We start from the raw sequence: 22,618 nt of genomic DNA, 5'->3' as shown, positions 1-22,618 counted from the left end.
GAACACTGCATCTATAGGATTTGTCTGCATTAGCAGATAAATTAGCTTCTGGCTTGTCCCTAGCTTGTAGTCTTCCAATGTAAGGGATGAGGTGGCTGGAATGGAGGCCAACATGAAGAAAAGCATGAGTACTGATGTTGTTTGCTGCAGCTTCCATGAACAAGACCTTTTCTACCTACATTTTTTAGCACTTGAAGAAAGGAGTAGCCTCAGATAATGTAAGAAATGGCATCTGAATTCTTGAAATAAGCATACTCTTTTTGGAGGTGTATCTCTTTGGATGTAGGAGAGATAAGGAAAGGTTGTCTTGTCCCTTACATTTAACCACAGGAAGTAGGACATTTCATGGGAAAAGAATATGAGCCCTCCATGCTCCTTCAGCAGGGGCAGATTTACACTCAGGCTGGAAGCTGTGAGCAAGTCGCAGGGGCTGACACAGTATGCACCTTTTTTTTCTCTGTATTTTTATGGCAAAGATTTTTAAATGATGAGGAATTTAGAGCTTTGCTGTGCAAGACTTGTCATTTCAGTGTTCTCTGAACAAAAAGAGAAATACTGAAACACAAATGTTTAAAGACAAACAATATACTGTGAATAATATTGACTGGAAATCATACTGCCTGTTTGGGGTAGGGTGATCTGCCACTGGCAGTAGTAAAAATACTGCTGTATGTTATCCTTTGAGTTTAGTTTATGATGGAAGATAATTTTTAAGAAAGTAGGATTATTTATTGATTGTGTCACAGGAATATCTGGACTATTCTAATTTCAGCAATTTTACATTTCAAGCCATATAAAGGAGAAGAAGCTATACAGTGTGTGTCCTGGTTCAGCAGAATGGTCTCTAACCAGTCTCTGTAAACAGATACTCTTCTGTCTTGTTTCTAATCACAGTAATATTTTTCAGATTAATGATGCTCTTTTAAAATACACTCAGTAAAAGCTATTTCCATGCTGCACTGTTGGATTCAGGTGTCAAAGCACTACAGAATGTTGCTCAAAGTGTTCAACAACTTCAAAGTCAAATTATTTGTAACAAGAGCAGCAAACGCCAACGCTTTTTTCACGGTGGGGGACAAAGTAACACATCCCCATTTTTCTCATCATTCAGGGTATTTAAAAAGAGTCCCCTGGGGATGCATGGGGGGTATCTTCACAGCCTTTGTGCTTTGTATGTAGGAAGATAGGTGTATTTCAGTGGAGAAAGCAGCGTCCTCATGATGTTACAATTTTGAGAAAGTGGATATGGTTCATCTGAACAGCAGCGAGACTTTCTCCCTCCCTGCCTGCACTGGGCAAATCACTCACCAGCTCCCGGCCTCCAATCACCTGGGGCTGCAGAGCCTCCACCTCCTTCACAGCAGCTCACACACCACATTTAGTTTGCTTTATCACATATTTCAGTAAAATCACATATTTAGAACTACAGAAGTTCAGGACTGGGCAAGAGAAGCAGAAAATTGTCTAGCAGAAGTTGCTCTGTATAAGGTTTGTAATGCTCAAAGAAGCAATCTGAAAACATGCTTATCATATGCTTATGATATGCTTATCATATAAAACATTGCCTGTTAACATGTGCTTTCTGAATAGCAATACCTGTGCTATTTGGTATTAAATTTAGTGTACTTTACATTGTTGTTATGTCTTTGAGTGCAAATTAGTGTCTTATATGTGATTTATGTCTTCCTTCTCAGGCTGAAATCTGTTCCTAGTTTTGGATGATAAATCTTTCATTTTCTATTTATGCATATTCTGTTACAGGTGCTGCTTCCCAATTTTTTGGGCCTTATGAATTATTTAGATAGACTACTTTAAATATTCAAAGACAATAGAAATTCTTTTATTGTTTTGGGCACAAAGTCAACTTTTATGACATCAAAAAGTTGCAGCTGCAGTAGAATCATGAATAGAATGTACACATACTTTTTGACTTTTCTTACTTTCATATTTTATTACACTGGATCTAATCAATGCAACGCTGCAATTTTGAGTAAGGTCTTGCAACAATAAATGTTGCAAACAATTTTTTCTGCTAAATTCTACAGATGGAATACAACTGGTACAGCTTACAGGTTTTTGCAGGAAACAGGCTGAAGAAAGATTCTGAATTAATCTGTGTATTTGTATTTCTGCATTTTGAGAATGTTACAAACATGCTAGGATATTTGCTTCATCGTTTATGTGCTGTTTAAAGTGTTAAACTACTGGACCTAACACTTATGTTATAGTATATAATGGGAGATTAACAATATAAATTAGAAGTAAGTTGTCTTTAAATTACTTTTGCTTAAGGAATCTTTAAATATACGTAACAGTCTAACAACTTTCAGAGGTATTATATGGCTTTATAATGCTTGTTTGTAGGAGAATGTTTACCTTTTTAATTAGAATCTTTAATGGAAATTTTTGTACAAAATATTGGTTTGCAGCAGTAGTGCAGTGGTAATTTAATCAAAAGCTTTTTTTTTTTCCATCTGAAGCTTGGATTTGATATGTACTGATTTAAATCACTTATTTAAAGTAATTAAGATGTTGCTTTTGAATGAAAGTTCAGTACAGCACACACTGACCTTATACAGCAGTTACTTTTATACTCTATTGTTATTCATCTATTTGTGTTTTGTTTTGGAGTAGAAAGCTGATAGTTTGTGTAGGCTTTACAGACTGTGAAGTATCCAGTGCAGTTTTAAAGACTAACGGAAACTTTCCAAATGGAGACTTTGCCCCTTGCACTGTGTTTGTAGATAAAAGTTTTTTTAGACCAAACTTGTGCTGCTAAGAAGAGACTAGCACCAGATGGCTGTTAAATGTTCCTGATCATCTGTCTGTCCAACTGAATTCATACCAGGTATGAATTGTAAGACTGAACTCAGCTGCTTGGGATTGCACTCAGATGAGAAGTGATAAGGTAAATTGTCTGCTTTACAAACAGGAGTTCTGTGATCAGGAAAGACTGAAATTAAGAAGCAGGTTCTGTCAGCAGCTACTGTAAAGAGAAACCAACAAGAGTGAAGGGGATAGGATAAGAATCTGTGGTTATTCAGGTACTCCAACAAGTGCTGTCTGTGTCCATGAGACGTGAAGAAGCTTTCCATTTTTTCCCCTGTGTTAGGTCTATCCAATTTCCCTTCCTGTCAAAACAAGGCCCCCCTGTCCTGTTGATCTCTTTGTTGTAATGCAGTTGAAAGGGAAAAACTGTAAGCTGTGACATGAACAGCTGTGGACTTCTTTCTAGGAATGCATTTGGGGAAGGGAGAAGCTTGAATATGGACCGAGCATTGATTTTCAAATCTCAGGCAATTGAACTGAGGCCTTCTTTTTTCAGAGGACTGTTGAAGACGTTTTCTGTGTTACAGAGTAATCTATAGCAAAAGAAAAACTTAATCCAGGAAAGGTTTCAGGAGTGCAGTGACCCAGAGTGAGCAGAGTCAGGAGCTGCCATCTCAGTTTGCTTCAAACAAAGGCATCTTGCCAAGGTCAGTGACGAATGGACTTCATAGATAATTGCTTGTGACAAATGTCTCTATAAAGCAGGCCTGGCACAGATTTGAACAGGAGAAGAAATTGACTGGATCTGCTTCTAGCCTTACTAGGTATCTTACTAGAGATAAATGCCTGTAAGCATCAAGCTGAAGGTGTGAGGAAGCCTCTGAGAAAAGTCAGAGCTGCTCAGCTTTGTGGAGACAGGCCTGAGGGACCCGGCTGGAGTTGGTGGCAGCAGGGGTAAAGAAGTTGCAGAGGCTCCAACATGTTTACAGTGCAGCAGGACTAAGGCCCTTTCTGAGCCTGGCTGCAGTGTGTGAGGTTGTCCAGGACAATGCTGCCACCAAAAGGCACTCCCAGCCATTGCCTTCTTGCTTCTTCTGTGGGTTAGTGGCTGAGCATGAGGTGTTTTTAGCTGTGGTGCTGTGGTGAGATGTGCTTGTTCAGTAGCATATGTCCTTAGGGGCCCAGGTTATTCTTCCAAAGCGGGTAATGTATATCCTTACAGGAGACACCTTAGATGAATCACTTGCCAGTGATTTCTGAAGGCACTTTGTTACCACCTGTGCCGTTCAGGCTGGTGGGGAGACCAAATAACCTCATCAGTTTTTCCTATCAAGTATGAAGTGATCTGTATTGGACTCTTCAATGTCTCATCCAAATCCAAATGAGGCCATGTCTGAGGTAGATCTCTGTGTGTGGGGCACAGCAACAGAGGTTGTGAAGTAGCAGTCAGACATTCATTTTCCATACATAAATAGTTAGGAACCAGTGTAAAGCATTCAGAATTGCAGTGGTCATCTAGGATATGTGTTTTTCAAGGCTAAGAAAGGACGGATATACCTAAAATATTATGTCTTTTGTGTGTGAAGGGTTTTTTTGTCTTTAGGAAGTTTGTGTCTTCTACCTTTTCTTTGCTCATGCTGCAATTTCAAAGAAGACTAAAGAAGAAAGGGTGGGTTGGAGTCGGAAGAGGTGTTTCACCTCGCTGATTTGTGGTCGACAAAGTTCAGAAACAAAGAGTGATAGAATTTGGAAGGGACCTCTGGAGAGGTCCTGCTCCTTCACCCCCTGCTCCTTCCACAGGAATCAGAGAAAGTAGAAGCAGAAAAAAAAACCCACAAACATATTTTTTGAAAAAGATTGCCTCTCAACAGAGAAAACCATAATGGCACCCAGCTGGCCACTGTGATAGATGACTTTACAGTCTTCAGGGTTTATTGTGAAGTGCAAAGGAATGGAGTAATCTGAGATCCATTTGAACAACGAAAGCCTTGGAAATTGTTTAATGTTCAGAGAACAAAGTCTGCCAGAATAGCTTTTCCCGTTAATGAAATATCAACAATCTATTTCAGGGGGAAAAAAGATCACTCAAAAAAAAAACAAACAACCCAAACTAAAACAGCAAAAAAACCTTGCCTGACACACCTCCTTTGCTCAGTCCTTGGACAGCCATCACCTTTCTAATGAGCATTAAATATCTGCCTGGGCTATTCAAGTCTGTTCACTGTAATTCCAACTTCCTTTCCTCTGAAAGTTGAGTGGAGACTTAATGAGTCTCTTTAAAGACTAAAGTAGCATGACAGTGTACCTGGGGGAGTTACAGGAAGAGGAGGAAAATGTTTCTGCTCAGATTTCTCTCTCCTTAATATCCAAGGGTTTTTTTTTTTCAGGCAGTCATTCGGAATGGCAGTTTTCTTGCCTCTGAATTCTTGTTCCAGGAGCAAATACTGCCATAGTAAGACATCCCTCTTGATGGAAAATCATTGCTGTTAGTGATGAGTAGAAATGCCTATTACTGATTCAGAAGACTGATACAGATATGGAGGAATATATGAGCAGAATACATTTGTGTAAATGAAAAACAGTCCCTGCACTTAGGAGGGTTGCACTAAACAAATCATGAGCACAACGTAGATAATCATGATACGGATTTCAACAAGTCTCAGGAAATCGCAGATAGCTTCACTTAATTATTACCAAACTCTTCTTACCTATCTGTTCTTGTTAGAAGCTTACCAGGGAGAGTTTTATACATCTCTTTTAAAAATAATTGGTTCTGAGAAACTTAGTAGAAAAAATGCTTTAATCTTTCAAGCAGTTTTTACCAAAGTGAATTCTAGAGGCAAAAGCCATATTATTTGAATCCAAAAGGGAATATCCTAGAAGACATTGCATTGACTGTGTCAGAATGCTGTATTTTAAAACTTTTTGTGTTTATAGTCTTGATATTGTAGTGTTACATCTTTAAAATCTGTATTCATGTTCATGTTGATTCTTATCTCGAAAATCCTAATGATGTGTGAGTTAATAGACGTCTGTTCTGGTGCTGTTTTAGAAATGATTAAGAAGAAGCCAACAACAGATAAAGAGAAGCAATTTCTTCTTTTTACTACAGCAGTATAGTAAACCAAAACTATTTCTTTTCCCCTGGAGAAATAAGTGCTAAATATAACTGAATCCCTCAGATGACTTGTGGGAGAAAAGCGCATGCTTGTTCATCGTCATAGAGGAGTGTAAATATATTCATAGGTGCGATTAAAGTTCTTCAGTTCTTCATGTAAATGCATTTATTTAGCTGTTTTGCATGGTTACGTTCTACCTGCTATGTACTGCAATAATTTATTTTGTTTCAGAGCTCTCCATCCACCATGTTGCCCTGTGGTCCAGCTTTGACCTTTGTTCGGTGCCTGGTGCGTAAGAAGAATGTCAAGGGGGAAGGTCTTGAGGACTCGTTGTGCCGATGCTTATCTACGCTGGACCTTATAGCACTGGGAGTTGGAAGTACCCTTGGTGCTGGTGTCTATGTCCTTGCTGGAGAAGTTGCCAAATCTAATTCTGGACCTAGCATTGTTGTTTCCTTCCTCATTGCTGCCCTGGCATCTGTGATGGCGGGTCTCTGCTATGCTGAGTTTGGTGCTCGTGTTCCGAAGACTGGTTCAGCATATTTGTATACTTACGTAGCTGTTGGTGAACTGTGGGCCTTTATCACTGGTTGGAATCTCATTTTATCCTATGTTATAGGTAAGCCTAAGAGCAAACATGGGAACTGAGGCTTTCTGAGAAAGCAAATATCAGAAAGGGATTTGTTTCTTTGTCTCTCTGCACTTCGCTACTCTTGCTTTTCAGTCCTACTGGATCAAATAACCAAGGTCATTTGATTAAGTTATTTCCTTCATAAATAGAGTTTTTGCAAGATGTGTCGAACAGAAGTGATAATGAACAAGAGTAAACATGATTTTACTGCTGTATTGATCAGCAAGAATAATGTCAGTAGAAAACACAGCAGAAACATTTAGCTGAGTCCGCTCCCATGGCTATAGTATTTCCCTTTAAGAAAGTCATGATGCTTAGTTCCTAACTTGTTACTATTATCTCATACTAATTAAATGTTCTGTGTTGTGATCTCATAAAACACAAAGTTGACCAGGTCTGAATAATAACAATGCTTATGTGGGAGATGTTAAAAGAGCTGCGTCAGTGCTTTGGCAAAGATGACAAATTTGATTTAAATGTGTTTTGTACAAGAAGTACAAGTTCCTCTGTATGGCGTATAAGCATACCTATCCGTATATGTCTACCTAATTACAGGACTGTTGCCCAAATCCGTTCAAAATCAATAGACCTGAATGTTGTTTTGTAGTGCATTCCTGGTAGGAAAGTGGTAAGAATAAGGTTTTATTTAGCTGTAGTCACATACATTCTTTACCAGAAGAGAGCGTTAGTCTTAAATACTAACTCTAGTAATATATATATCTTCCTAGTGTTTTTTTGCTTTACTTCCTGGTAGACAATCTTTCCTTCATGTTATTTATTAAACCATTGTTTTGTATTGTTTAACATACACAGAATATTTTGACTTTTGAAGTAAGTGTCTTCCAGAAGGACATAAAATATAAATGATATAGAAATATTTTTTGCAATATTTTGGGAACAAATTAAGTACAGATTTGTATATTTTAGTTGTAGAACAGTATGCTGTCATTTAACTAGGTGGAAATCTATGATGTTAAAATCTCTACTTAAAAGTAGCAGCATGTTTAGTTTTATTTCCTTTTCAATAGAGGTAACTGTATCTCATTGCATTCCTGCAAAACTGTAAATATGCATGTATTTTATAAAGGTACATCGAGTGTAGCAAGAGCCTGGAGTGGCACCTTTGATGAACTTCTTGGGAAACAGATTGGTCACTTCTTCAGAACCTACTTCAAAATGAATTACCCTGGTCTGGCAGAGTATCCTGACTTCTTTGCTGTATTCCTTATATTGCTCTTGTCAGGTAAAAGACAAATATCTCGTTTATGATGGTTGTAATGTCAGAGTGCTTCTTATAGTCAAAAACAAAAAAATACCAAGCTGTAATTTGTGTTATATCAGAAATGAGTAATAGTATCTGAGCAGTTTAGATCAACATTTATGCATTGGCAAAATGACTCTGGGAATTAAATTTGTATGAAAAAAAAAAAAAAATTATGCATACTCTCCTTTCCTTGAAGATGAAACATAAAATAATCACTTATTGGTAGGTGTTATAAAACCTATGATACACATTGATACAGGAAAATCTTCTGTCATATTTTTAAATTATAAGAACTGATACCAAGTATACACTTTCTGAGGCATCAGAAATTTCCAAAATACTGCAACTTTTTTGCATGTTTTCATTTGCTTTCCAAAAGTAAATGTTCTTTAAGTTAAATAAAGAAAATGCTATGTGTGTTTTAAAGTGTATAGTTTGTTTTAATCAAAGAATTTCATTTTTCAACTAAAATTGTTCACTAGAGCTTTTACACATCCCAAATATTAGTTGTGTTCAGACTCTCTTTAGATCACATAAAAGCAAGAGCTTTTCTTCTCTAGAAAGTTAAACTGATGTGTATATAAATACTTACCCTCTTATTCTGCTGCAAGTGTTTTTGGACTCATTATTGGGGAAAACATTTCTGTTGAGCTCCTGATGCTACAATGAGTGACCAGTGCATCTTTTGCTTTTAAAAGCTAAAAGGGACCTTAAGCTTTTAATAAGTCCCTGTACAGGAAAGATGAGTAGTAGAGTAACAAAGGAAACCTTAATTTGTGGTTGTACTTGTATCTTCAGTTAATTTCTTTCATCTGGTTTTTGGTTTTGTTTGACTTATGAGAAGAAAAGAATAAAAAGAAAAAAAAAAAAAAAAAAAGAAGAAATTGCTTAAGTCTCTAACTGAAAAGCATTTGAGAACTATGTTATTTAAAAGACAAAATTCATTTAGATTTAAAATGCATCTATGCTGAATTACATTGCAGTGTACGCATTCCCAAGGTGACTCAACACCCATACCTCCAGAAATTGTAGCCAAAATAACACTGATGCAGAAAACTTGAGCAGCTTCTATGATAACTTATGTGCTGTGATGAGATAGAAAGCATCTCATTAGCAGAGACAGAAATTTTTTAGACTTTATCTTGAGAGGCTTATAATTTTCTGTGTTAATCTCTAATTAATGAGGGAAAGCATGTATGTGATGTTAGTGGCAATTAGAGAAGCCAGAGAGACTTTCCCACTCTATTCAGTTTCTCCTGATCTGCTTTCTAGCTGTTATTCCATTAAAATCTTAGTATGCTCACAGTTGTTAGACAATCAGATCCTGATGAAATAACTTTCCTATCATTTAAATGGACTAGTCTGGAACTCAAGGCAAGCATATTTTGTATTATACTTTTTTAATAGAATCTTTGTAAATCAGAGATACATACGAACTGCAGGCATGCATTTATTCTAAAGGATTTGTTAATTAGCTTTTTCCATTGCATAATATAGAGATTCTAGAGATTCTAGAATCCCAGAAAAGCATTAACAATTGCTCAAGATACTTGTAAATACTTCAGGAGTACAGTGAAAGAAAGTTGCAGTTTTATGGTTTCCAATACACTCGTCTGTTGCCAGGCTGTCCGCTTACTAAATTTGTGCTAAAAGTATAAAATCTATTGCTGTTGTTTTTTTGTTTTTTTGTTTTTTTTAAATATTATTAATTATACTGACAAATATATCTTCTTGAAAATAACTTTTTTTACTGTACATGCCAGTTCATTTTTAAAAATTGGTTTTGTTTTATAGGTTTGTTATCATTTGGAGTAAAGGAATCTGCCTGGGTGAATAAAATTTTCACGGCTATTAACATCTTGGTCCTACTCTTTGTTATGATTTCTGGTTTTGTGAAAGGAGATGTTGACAACTGGAGAATAAGTGAAGAATATCTCATAAACCTTTCTGCAATAACAGAGTAATTACTCTTAAAATTATTTTTAAATTACTTTTAAAAAATGTCTCATATTCTAAGCAGTTCTGTGTTATACATGCTTTTGTACTATTGCGGGTAATCTATTAACAGATAGCTTGGTTGTTGGGAATGATAAACTTCTTATTCCCTTAGAAAGTGGTTTTATTTTTTCATTTATATTTCCCCCCCCAAAAAAAAAGTGCTGCCATATTTTAAGACTTTGATTTGTGGCAATTTGAGAAGTTATTGGCTTCTAATCCTTAAGCCACGAATTAATTGCAGTGGGTGAGTATGACAACGAGTGTTTCTTACACCATTAGAAATTTTAATGCCCTGCCACAAACAGCAAAATGGGTAAGATGATAATTATTAGATTCAAGTATGATTCCATTTGCTTTTATTTTTGTCTTACAAGTTTTCACATGGATGTGTCTTCTCATGCTGTAAAGTGCAAGGGAGAAAGATGAATATGTTTGACCTACCAGTAATAAAAAATAATGTGTTTTTCTGCTCTATTTTTATTATTTACAGGAATTTTTCATCTTACAAGAATGTGACAAGTATATATGGGAGTGGTGGCTTTATGCCATATGGTTTCACAGGAACACTGGCTGGTGCTGCAACCTGTTTTTATGCTTTTGTAGGATTTGACTGCATTGCAACAACTGGTATAGTATTTATATGTGTGTGTATGATAGCTTTTGGGGGGGGCAAAGGGACATAGTCTATCTTTTTTAGACTTTTTTTTTCTGCCCAAATCATGTTAATGGGCCACCAATTTTTAAGAGTTTTCTGATATCACTTCTAAATTATATATGGATGATATGGTTTGAGTACTTAGAATGTATAAATTACAGGAAAATAACTAGAAATTATTGTTTTTGACAATTCTAAATATAGAATATATTTTATGTCCATTAATTATACTTTTTTTTTTTTAAAGCCATTTCTGGCAACAAAAATAACTGATCTTAATTTGTGCAGATTTTAAAATTTATTCTGTAGATATGATTCTGAGGGTTTATGTTTTCAAACATATTCATTTGTCTGTCATAATATCTTGTAAAGATGAATGTACTAATAACAGTTTTTGGTGTGCGTGTTTTGTTTTGTTTTGTTTTCTTTCTTTTATTTTCAGGGGAAGAGGTCAAGAATCCTCAGAAAGCCATACCCATTGGAATTGTGGTGTCCTTGCTCGTTTGCTTCATGGCCTATTTTGGAGTTTCAGCTGCACTGACTCTTATGATGCCATATTATCTGCTAGATGAGAAAAGTCCTCTGCCAGTAGCATTTGCATATGTTGGATGGGGTCCTGCAAAATATGTTGTAGCAGTGGGATCCCTCTGTGCTTTGTCTACAAGGTAAAGACTTTGATATGCTTTGCAAAAGCTGATGGATATTACAAGACATTTAAAAATAAATTAATGGGTTTGTTTAGAAGGCTCACTTCATGAAGAGGATTAGCATTAATATTAGAAGCATGTTTTAGTCTTAAGATTTTCTTCACAATATTTTCAATAGTTAATGTTTCTGTTTAAGCTTTACTATTACTGAATTCTACCTCTTTGACTTTTTATCCAAAAATTGTTTATTAAAATAAGTATTTTTAGACACATGACCTGCAAGTTACCTCTGTTAACTGATGAAATATACTTCACTGCCTTTGTCCTGTCTTGCATGCCATTCTCAATCAATCAACAAATTTACAAACTGTGTATTTGCAGGCAAAATTGATAAGACAAATACCTAGCTTCCCTTATCATCTTCATTGCCTGTTTTTCTTCAGTAGCCAATCTATTTTCTGATATCAGTCCCTCCTGTGATTTTTGTAGGATTATTTGAGATGTAGATTCTAGCTGTGGGAATAGGGTAATTTATTTTCTGCTATAAAACTGTGAATGTAACCTGTTATTTTAATTAAGAAGATCAGGGAAAGCATACAATATATAAGCGTGTGTTCAAATATATCACAGCCTAGTTGTAATGTGCAAATACTTTCATAGAATAGAATATTGCTTAGTGCTTGAATTTAGGGATAGAAAAATGCCGATTCCAGTCTTCTACTTGAGGTTTTGTAGCTAAGGAATCATCCAAGTGAGCTTCGATGATATTAGTACGGGCTGACATTCCACAAATTAAAAAGGCATACCTGCTTAAGCAGGAATACTAACAGTACTCTGAGATAACTCTGGTGAGCATCAGCGTGATGAAGGTGGTCACACAAGGCCTAGATGATGATTTAAAGGAAGGGAATATTTTGATGTAGAAGGTGGCGGAAAAAGGAAATAGTTTCAGAATGACACAAAGGCTTATGTGGCTGACTGAAGAATATAACTTGTACAGGTCATTCTGAAATTATAGCTTTTTTCTATCTACTTGTCATACTTGGGGGTTCTACTCAAATTTTCCTTTATACTGATAAATAGCCTTATATAAGTGCAAACTAATACTGGAAAACAAAATGAACTGAGAGAGTAAAACACCATTTCAAAAATTTGAATTCCTGGTCTGTTTCCAGTGTATTTTGAAGTGTTATATTTCCTTGTTTGGAGAGGTCAATCTTTCATGTATTGATTTGTGTCAGTTTAGAGCAAATCAAAGCATATCATATATCATATTCTTCAGTTCAGAGGTATAATTAACAAAAAAAAATTCAGATCATTACTTTTAGTTCATATAGTTACTGCTAATTATGTTATGTTGTGAACTTGTATCTTTTGGGTAAAGATGTCCATTTCCATTAGTATTTCCATTATTTGTGTGAACCCACTTAAAGAGAAGTATGATTAATACGTTGTACAAAGTCAGAACAATACAAATTTAGTTGTGGATTTTAATAGTATCCTTATTTGAAGAATAAACTGTTGCCCTGATTTAGAAAACACTCATTCTCAAAAACAACATTTATACCTCAGTTAATGTGCATGAGATTATCTCACGTGCGTCTAACCTTAATGCTTGTGTCTCATGAGCATTACCAGAGGTACTTAGCATCTGTGGTATGTAAAATCTGAGCCTTCTTTAAGTGGTTTAGTTGACATCCTGAAGTACCTAAGGCAACCATTCAGCTGGTTAAATGCTAGTATGCTGCTGCAAAGGTTGTACTGGCTATGAATTTGCCTTTTGTCCTTTCAAAGTTTTTTTGTTTTCGTAATTATGATTATTTAATTTGGAGGGAAAGAAACCATCTAATGTAAGAAGCCTGTTTAAAAAGAGCTTTGAGTTATTTACTAATTGAGTTAAAGTTTAAAAGCTTTCTGTGTGCTGCTAATAACAAATCTAAAATAATTACTCTTCCCGTAAAGGAAACAATCTCAGTGAAGCTTGGCTTGAGGAGCTTTAATGGAAAGGGACAATGTGCTCAGCTGTAACTGTTGGTGCTTACTTTGAATTACTGTTAATCAGCAGCCTCACATGGAAATGCGAAGCCTAAAAGATGCTGCTAATGCCTATTGAATTGCTGCTGCTGACTGACAGACTTTTTTGAAGAATACTCAAGCTTAACTGCAGTTAGTGTGACCTGGAATATGTTCCTGGTCCACTAATACCCAAGAACTACAGTGATGACGAGTTATTTTGCTAACCCGAATTCTCTCTAATGAAGAAATTCCAATTCCTAAATTAAAAATAATCACACAAACATACAAACAAAAAAAAACGGCTATTAGCTTTATGGGAAAAAAGAAGACATTTCTATTTCTGTCTGATCTGTAGTATCTTCGGCTATGGGGCTTTCTGATTTTGTCTTATGATCATAAGATTCTGTACATGACAGTAATTAACATTGTTTACCTTTTCCATGATACAACTCTGCTGTCTTATGATCATAAGTTTATGTACATGCCATTAATTAGCATTGTTTATCTATTCCATGGTACAGCTCTGCATGAACTGTGTTTGCTATGTTGCATGTGTTCGCTTTTTCCTCAGTCTTCTTGGATCCATTTTCCCAATGCCACGTGTAATCTATGCTATGGCGAAGGATGGGTTGCTTTTCAAATGTCTAGCTCAAATCAATTCCAAAACGAGGACCCCACTAGTTGCTACTCTATCGTCTGGTGCAGTAGCAGGTGAGACTAAGAGTTGATCCTTGTAAAGAAAGGTGCACTGCTAAATGTGTTGCATATGTGGAAATTGATTTGCTTTTCACTGATCCAATGTAACTGTCACCAGGTAAAGTAGGCTACTAGTGAAACTTTTCTTTACCACAGATTTTGTATTTGTTTGCTAATCTCAAGAGCTTTCAAAGCTTAGGTTCAAAATAATCGACAAAGCATAGAACAACACTTATCAATCAAACAGAAAACCGAGAGCAGCAACACAGAGCCTAAACCAAAACTGAAGCAGAACCCATTAACTCTTCCAAGCATTCTTTTCATGTAGTTGGGTTTACCAGTAAAGCACTGTGCTTTTAATAACCTGTATTTGAACTATACATTTTTCTGTTCTAGTCTTCTCGGCTCTATGTTCCCTTTGCCCCGAATTCTGTTTGCCATGGCACGCGATGGTTTACTCTTTAGTTTTCTTGCCAAAGTGAGTAAGAGGCAGGCACCAGTTTTTGCCACCTTGACAGCAGGGGTCATCTCTGGTAAGCTCTCAAAGCCCATATTTCTTAAAACTGAGATTTGAACACTCTGTGCACGTGCATGGTAATTCGTATTTTTGAAAAAGGGCTGCTTGTTAACTTCCCATGCATGTAAGATGGGAATTAAATCAAAGGGTGTAAGAACTCTAAATCATACCAATCCTGATGGTGGTAGTGTCTTTAATGTCACAGAATTCAAAGTTTTTTTTTTATTTATTTGTTTTTAAATATTAACTTCTTGTACTGTGAATAAGCTTCTTACTTGATCTGAGTCCCTTAGGCTCTCCTCTCCTCATAGGGTTTTCTTGTCCAATGAACATAGATATATGTACCACATCTGTAATGGGGAAAGCAGTTATCAAGTTTTTTGTTATGAGACATGAGAAAAAAAATCTGTATTTGCAGTGGGATCAGCTTTTGTGTGAAATGCATACACAGATTTTATTTTCACCGTCTTCTAAAGAAAACCAGTTCTATTTTGGTACAAGCTTACCAAGTTAGAGTTGAAGGGTATGTGTTTTTCTGTGTGCTCGGGAAGTTATGTGTTTATGCATATATATATATATATATATATATATATGTATACACACCCATATACGTTTTAGCAAAACAGCATTTTGGGAGCTGCTGCCAACAGCCAACTGCTATATTAGTTTTAGAAAGAGAAATTTTTAACACATAGCTGTTTCATTTTTGTCTATACTTCCTGAAGTGGCACTGCCCAAGTTTCATTGTGTTATTTTGGAGGGATGTCTGATTATCTAAGAAACTGGAAGCACTGGATGTATTTACCTTCAAGGCAAATAAATGCCTTAAAACAAAAATATTAAAGACATGGCTTATAACAATTTAGCAACCTGGTTAACATTGATTTAAAGTGAGTTCAGAACTAAGACTAAAACATTCTGTTTTGACTTTTAATTTATGTTACTGACTTTTTCCTCTATAATAATTTGGTAGTGCAGTTATGTGGGAAAGAAAGAAAGAAAGCCATGTTACCTAATGCATAAACTAATTGGTACAGCTGTACAGCCTTGACTAGCTGTGCAACAGCAGCAACGTGGACTTGCTTTTAGACATTGTGGGGAATTTGGTGTATGAATAATTTATCTGAAGACAGCTTAATCAATTAAAAAAAAAAAAAAAAGCGTATTTGATAACTTGTGGTCATAAATGGTTTTGCCAGGGTAGTTAAAAATAAGTGCAACAGGTCATATTATCTGATTTTCCTCTTAAATCCTAGCATGGATTGTTTGTATCCTAGTATCCTTGTATCCTAGTAGAATAGCTTTAAGAAATGTTAACCTTTATCCTGCTAGCCTGTTAGGTGCTTGGCCCCAGTTAAAGTTACCGGCTCATGACTACAGCTGAGTCAGTTGTCACATGCTGTTACTGTGACTTACTTTTTTACATATCCTAACCATGATTCTGAAACTGCACATTGAAAAATATTTAGCTGCCCATTTACAGTTCTTAAGTGTAAATTTGCCTGCCATCATTACATAGAACTTGAGTAGAATTAAGAGAGGTGAAAAAGCTTTTTTTTTATTCTCTTAATCAGAAACTTACAAGAATTTTTCAGTTTGATCTAGTGTATAAGAAAACAACCTTGGCTACAAAGTAGCCTTTTGAATCTAGAACTTAAAATTAAACATAGCTACTTTATATTTGGTTATTGCAGGTTCTGTTCTTTCTCAGCTTTGCTTACCTACACATTTTGAGAATTTAAAGCCGTGAGATATTCAGAAATTTGCCACACATAAGAAGTTATGACTTCTTACAATAAATGACTTCTTGGATTTATGAACATCCACCCTCTCTTAAGAAGACAGGATGATTTTCCTTCCTCCATTGGAAGAGGACACTAGCAGATGAAATAGAACTTCCATAACACAGCAATTGTGCTTTTTGAAGTCATGTTTTTGTCAGAATCCAAAAAGAGGGGAATGTGTGTTTCTGTGTTTTTTTGTGCACCGATACACCTGTCTACACATATATTAAAAGTATTTCTAAAGTAGATATTATATATAAGCCTTTCTGAATATAGAAAAGTTTGTGTATGCATGCACGTGCAGTAATATAAAGGCTACATTTTATTTTTTTATTTTAAGATTAGTGATGATTAAAAAGATAAAATATTTAGATTATTTATATATCTCAATAGAGTGAGTCAAATGCAAATACTTTAAGAATTTTTGACCGTGTATCAATTAATGCTAGCCTTTCACTTAGTCTCACTTGGTTTCAATTAATTGTGCTAATTTCTCTAATGAGTTCTCTGTGTGCAAACAGCATAGACACAAAAGAATCTCCAGATGAAGGTGACATTAGTTTTTATAGACGAAATGTCTGCCATAATTACTCAGAGTACCATGGAAATTTCTATTTCAGTGATCTTATGAATATTATTCCATGTGAGATTTTGCTGTCTTTTTTGAAGGCCACTTGAAGGTTTTAGTAAGATAATTAAAAAAAAAAAAAAAAAAAAAAAACACACAAAAAAAAAGAAAACGCAAAAAAAACCCCATCTGTTTTCTTACAGACAACTTCATAAATTTATATGGAGATTATTTTGAAATCAGTGGAAATTTTACATACTTACTGGGTCACATCATTGTTCCTCTGTTTTGTAGTGGGAGCCATCTCTTAACTCTTATGAGATTCTTTCACAGCATCAGAATCTTTTCTACAAAGATGTATTTTATTGTGGCCCCTGTTCAGCAAGCCACATATGCAAGTACTTCTGTCCAAATAAATCCAATACAAATTGCTCGATTATGCAGCATGACTGTATGGCCCAGCAGTGTGCTTATCTATCTGAATGAGATTCCCAACTGTAGGAAATTAGGTTTAGGTATGTTGTCTATGACTTCAGATGTGTTTTTAAGGATTACTATGATTTCACTCATATTGTTCTCAGTAGAACAATTTGAAGTTACACTGGTGACGGACTTTAAAATCTTGACTTAGTATGTAAGCCTCATACAAATTTTGCATTTTATTTTCTTTTCTTTTCTAGCTATTATGGCATTTCTGTTCGACCTAAAGGCTTTAGTGGACATAATGTCTATTGGCACACTTCTTGCTTATTCACTTGTGGCAACCTGTGTCCTCATTCTTAGGTGAGTCAAACACAACTTTTCTGTTTTACTGTGGTTTACACTGTGTTGTTCACTACCTGAACAGGAGTCACTCCTACAGTGGATGTTTTTTTGCTTTATAACTAAACATTTGAGAGCTATCTGTATGCATATAAATAACTGCTGAGAAGCATTTACCTGTCAAATAAAACACTGATATATTGTTATATCAGTATAGCAGTTAGTCACATCAAAACTTCATGTGAAATCTAGACACCTTTTCTTTTCCAGGAGATAATATTTTGATACAAATACAATCCATGCTGTACCTTGGGCCTATCACATTGTGGTGACTGTATGTGAAAGATGGAGGTGCTAAACTAATCACTTTGTGATGTCCAGTCAGTAATCAGTAAGACCGGAAAAGCTTTTCAAGATCTGGTAGCCCAGAAGACAGTACAAATACAAGCTCTCATCAGTTGAGATAATAATTAATTGTCAGTAGAACTATGTTATGTCTTCTGTTTGTAAAACAGTTTAATGATTTCAATATCTTGAGAGCTGTAGGTCATTTCTATATTTATTCTGTTCTTTTTAATTTAAAAAGCCAATCTTTATTACTTATACAAGGCTAATAGCCTTGTATACTATAGCCTTGAAAACTATATAGCTTGAATTCATTCAATATTTCAATACTTTCCACTTAAGAGAAGACTATTTTATCCCACACTGACTTATCTATAATATGTATTTTTAAAAATACACTTACATTCTAACAAGAGATGTAAAATTTCAGTTTATACCAGTTAATAGACCCCTTACATGAAGCAAAGCAGAATGAACTGCCACTGCAGATAATTCCTTAACCTTTCCCTGCTGCTGACCATCAGATCTCCACATTTGTGCAAGACTGGTAATTTATCTGACCCACTGGTGCATTTATATAGCTTAAAAAACTACTGACAAACAAACAAACATGGCAAAAAAGTTGCCATAATTTGTTTATATAAGATAGTGACTAATCATATGCTCTCACATATTGGGTAATTCTCAATCTCTACTGCAAAGCACTTAGTATTTAAATGTATTCCTAGAGGCATATTCTTTCAATTCCCAGAGTAAACCTCATTATTACACCACTTGTTTTTTTTGCACAGGTACCAACCCAGTTTAACCTATGAGCAACCCAAATATTCTCCAGAAAAAATAGCCTTGGCTGCATCAGAAAGAGAATCTGCTGTAAGTGAGTCACGGATAAATATGATACAGGAGAGTCACTTCAGTCTTCAGACTCTGATTAATCCATCCAGTTTACCTACAGAACAGACTGCAACTACTGTTAACTGTTTAGTGGGTCTGTTAGGTAAGTAATATACAACATTAATGTAAGTAATGGAATTTTATTACAGACAAAATTAAACATTCAGTAATAATATACCTTTCCTCAGTCATCATTAATGCACCATTCTGGATAATGCTCTTATATTTCATGATGGAATTAATCTGCAGTCTTGTGTATTTTCCATTACTTGATCATTTTCATAGCATTTCATACTGATGTTCCACTATCATTCTTCTTAAAAGTCACCTCCTCTTCAATGCTATTTCCATCATTTTGTTTTTCACACAGCTTTCTTGGTTTGTGGCTTGAGTGCTCTCGCTACATATGGGATTCATTTCATTGCTAACTTGGAGCCCTGGAGTACTGGCCTTCTTGCTGCATTGGTGGTGTTCTTCATAATTACCATTCTCCTCATCCAAAGGCAGCCTCAGAACCAGCAGAAAGTGGCCTTTATGGTGAATAAAATAATAGCTCTAATGGGAGGTTTGGATATATTCTAGGAAGTGGGAGAGGGGCAGAGGGAGAGAGAGAGAGAGAGCCTTTTTTCAGGTAGTCTTTCATTACTGCACTGCTATTATCACAGTTTGGGTTTTGTTGTGACTACAAGGGTAGTGGATGCTCATAGCATCAATGCTCAATCAAGTATAGATCTTATCCAGATCTCAGATCTAGGGAAAGGATTTTGCTGCCCACAGGTTGAATGTGTGATGCATATATAATTGTGGCCATACAAAAAGGGCATATCTGTTGTGTTGCTGTTACAACTAGTGGGTCTGACAATACAGATTTCTAGCTTTTCTTTCAGACACATGCTTGGAGTGCACACTGTTAAGGCACAAGCAATTTTAGTGCTCAGTTTGAACACTTAGACACTAGAAAACAATTCAGAAACTGACTAGTGTATAGTCAGATTATCTGCATTGTCTGCAGTGATTTGGAACACAGTGCAATTCATACCTCCCTGAAGTATGGCCTTTCATTTTGAGCTTTCACTTGTGTTCTAAGGTCAGTTAGTTAAGGAACTACATAGTGGAAACAGTGAATCACGGTGATGAAAATAAAAGAATTTGATGGAAATAAGGAGTCAATTTGGAAAAAAAGGGATACATCTATAAAGATGGAAATTATACTTTTCAGCTCTACGTTCAGGACTTCATTAGTATGCGTTGAAAGATTGTCTTCACAGCTTTAGAGAACATATCTTAAACATAAATTACTTTAAATGTTTAAGATATGTAGAAATTCGTCATTAAATACTGAAAAAGAAAATTTTAATATACTTCAGTAAGAAAATGTTGCAATTCTTTTTTAGTGAGATTTGTCACCCCTAGCTCATGTTGTATAACTCAAGTATGACATAAGTAGTTGATATATGCAAGAAATGATATTTAATATTATGAATATTTTAAATATTTCCCTCTAGGTTCCATTATTGCCATTTTTACCATCACTCAGCATCCTGGTAAATATTTATCTAATGGTACAATTAAGTGCAGACACTTGGATCAGGTTTAGCATCTGGATGGCACTTGGTAAGTACATCTGCTCATTTAAATCTCCTCCTTTGTTAGGACTGATGAATCCTGTCTTAGATAATTCAATACTTTGCCTTTAAACATTGGAACAAAAGTCTGTTTTAGTAAAATCGTCTAGTATTTCTAGTTAAAAAAGTAAATCACGCTTTAGAAGGGATATGTATACATAACCAAAACTGTAAAAATAGTTTTGAGGTAATAGGAAGAATCAAAGTTATAGAACTAATTCCAGTAAGTTACCATACTTTTATTTCTTGTCTACTTAGCTAAATGTGTGCTGAAATCTTTTTTGTAACAGTTTTCTTTTTGCTATATCAGACATTCTCCTTTAAGATATGGAAAAGTGCACTGATTTTATGTAGTCATAAATTAGAGATACTAGTTTCCATGACTTGGCCTAGGGAGCCTGCTTTGGCGGGGGTCGGACTCGATGATCTTTAGAGGTCCCTTCCAACCCCTATAATTCTGTGATTCTGTTAGAACAACCAGTTATGCAAAAATGATGCACTGAAATTTAGCACTTCCATTTCCTGTACAAAGAGGGAAGACCTGAAGGTTGAGCTATCATTTTAATACCTGGCTTTGGAAAATTTGCTCAGCCAGACAGTAAAAAATAATGACTTTTTGATGCATTACTTGCCTAAAAACCTTATTAACCTTTTTTTTTTTTTTCCTTCTTTTTTTCCCTTTTCCTTTTGAAAGGCTTCATTATTTATTTTACTTATGGCATCAGGCACAGTCTTGAAGGTCATCACAGTGATGGAGATGAAGATTCGTGTTCGGAAAATAGTGGGTTGCAAGAAAAGAACCCTGTGGAAGAAATGGATGAACCTGAAAGTGCAAATGAAAGCGATAAATTTCTTGCACGTGAAAGGACAAGTGAATGTTAATTTATGTAAACAATCAAGTCTTTTAAACCTTTAATTGATATTTTACTTGTGGACTGAAATTTCAAAAGCTTTCTGCCAACATTGTTCCTCTTGAAAGTGTTTACTACAAGGCCTGACTGATGCTTTGGACAAGCTGCTAATCCATCTTCATCATTTCAGAACTGACAGCATGGAAGTTAATATTTAAATGAAACAAACAAACAAGAGAAGTACTCTTTTGCAAGCAGAAATCTGGATGTATTGTTTGAACTGATGTACAAAGTTGCTGGCAATTACAAAATATGAAGAATACTTGCAAGAAGTTCAGAATATTTTACACTGCATTGTGAACACAGTGCCTTTTACATGTCCTCCTTATTTCTGTTACATGGTCTGGTGTCCCAAATAACAGTGCAACTAAATCAGTAGTAAAATACCAGGTACTATTTTTTGTTGCTACAGAAATCTCATGGGAGAAAAATTGAAGATACCCTGGAAAATATTTCCGAAACAAATGATAAATTGACAGACCTGATGCTTTGCAAAAAGTAGAAGATCGTGAATTTATATAAAAATGATAAAGAAAGAATTGCTTACCCTTACTAATTAGTAGCCATTAAGAACTGAAATAGAGAAGATCCTTTAAAGGCTTTATTTCCCTCTAAATGCTGTTCAGGATTTTCACTTCTGTCTTACATGAATTCTTTTCACTTCAGAGATGCTCTTTATATAAAATAATACTTCCAAGAGGGATTTTGTTGTTTTCTGCAAAAACTTCTCTTCAGAAAAATTATGCCCCAAATCCCTACCTTCTTTTCAGATAGAAGGGGAGCTGAAAAAAAACACCAAACCCAGGCTTTGGAAGGAATGCTTTTCAAAGTAGTATTTCAGTACTTCACCAAGTCATAAAAATATGTTAGCACAACAATTTTTTGTGAACCAAATCTAAACCTACAAATCCATTCATGTGAGTAGGCTGTCTAAATGCTAACTTATGTATGTAAAGAACCAAATAACTGCAATAGTGTTGTGTGAACCATTGTTTTAAAGATAGTGAAAATGGACACTGTTCTTTCAACATAAAAGTCACATTACTTAAGAAGGGCACCCAGACATTTTAACAGTTTTTCTCAGCGTATAATAGTCTTCAATCCCTTGAAGGATTCCACAATAGGAAATTATTTTGCAAGAAGTCACTTATAAAAATAACTTCCCTAAAGTACAAGAGAATTGTTTTGTACTTTTGTACTTTGTCATGGAAAGTTTTAATCTGAAGCATAATATTGCCAGTAATAATCATTGGTATTAATCTCCATTGTTAGCTACAAAACATTTTATATCCTGTCAGAATGATGTTGGTTGACGGTGAAAAGCACCTTTTTATAATAGCTGGAATTGAAAAAAAAAAAAAAAAAAAAAAAAAAACCTAGAAAAGAAAAAAAGAAGAAAAAAAGCAGACCAGTTAAG

General features: G+C 35.3%; 1 protein-coding gene across 6 annotated transcripts in view; it reads left to right on the top strand.

Moving 5' to 3' along the window:
- The window catches only part of SLC7A2 (solute carrier family 7 member 2), a 40,354-nt gene extending 17,736 nt beyond the window's left edge, over nucleotides 1–22,618 (top strand). Inside the window, exons 1-13 of one of the 6 annotated variants that reach the window (XM_042871553.1) lie at nucleotides 1,356–1,488; nucleotides 3,357–3,476; nucleotides 6,120–6,507; nucleotides 7,607–7,762; nucleotides 9,578–9,743; nucleotides 10,272–10,408; nucleotides 10,879–11,101; nucleotides 13,671–13,810; nucleotides 17,345–17,447; nucleotides 18,563–18,768; nucleotides 19,036–19,202; nucleotides 20,171–20,279; nucleotides 20,985–22,618. In XM_042871553.1, coding sequence (XP_042727487.1) covers nucleotides 6,135–6,507; nucleotides 7,607–7,762; nucleotides 9,578–9,743; nucleotides 10,272–10,408; nucleotides 10,879–11,101; nucleotides 13,671–13,810; nucleotides 17,345–17,447; nucleotides 18,563–18,768; nucleotides 19,036–19,202; nucleotides 20,171–20,279; nucleotides 20,985–21,172 — 1,968 coding nt within the window. In that variant the 5' untranslated portion in view covers nucleotides 1,356–1,488; nucleotides 3,357–3,476; nucleotides 6,120–6,134 and the 3' untranslated portion in view covers nucleotides 21,173–22,618. Of the gene's footprint in view, nucleotides 1–1,355; nucleotides 1,489–2,760; nucleotides 2,849–3,356; nucleotides 3,477–5,855; nucleotides 6,016–6,119; nucleotides 6,508–7,606; nucleotides 7,763–9,577; nucleotides 9,744–10,271; nucleotides 10,409–10,878; nucleotides 11,102–13,670; nucleotides 13,811–14,191; nucleotides 14,329–17,344; nucleotides 17,448–18,562; nucleotides 18,769–19,035; nucleotides 19,203–20,170; nucleotides 20,280–20,984 lie in introns of those variants that run through there. The other 5 variants (XM_042871556.1, XM_042871552.1, XM_042871554.1 and 2 more) reach the window with 5 other exon arrangements.

The sequence above is a fragment of the Lagopus leucura genome, unplaced genomic scaffold (assembly GCF_019238085.1).
Source record: "Lagopus leucura isolate 7727_CA_CO unplaced genomic scaffold, USGS_WTPT01 Super-Scaffold_100004, whole genome shotgun sequence".
NCBI classification, from domain to species: domain Eukaryota; kingdom Metazoa; phylum Chordata; class Aves; order Galliformes; family Phasianidae; genus Lagopus; species Lagopus leucura.
Note: the sequence above shows the minus strand (reverse complement) of the source record. Positions and strands in the feature narration are given on the sequence as shown.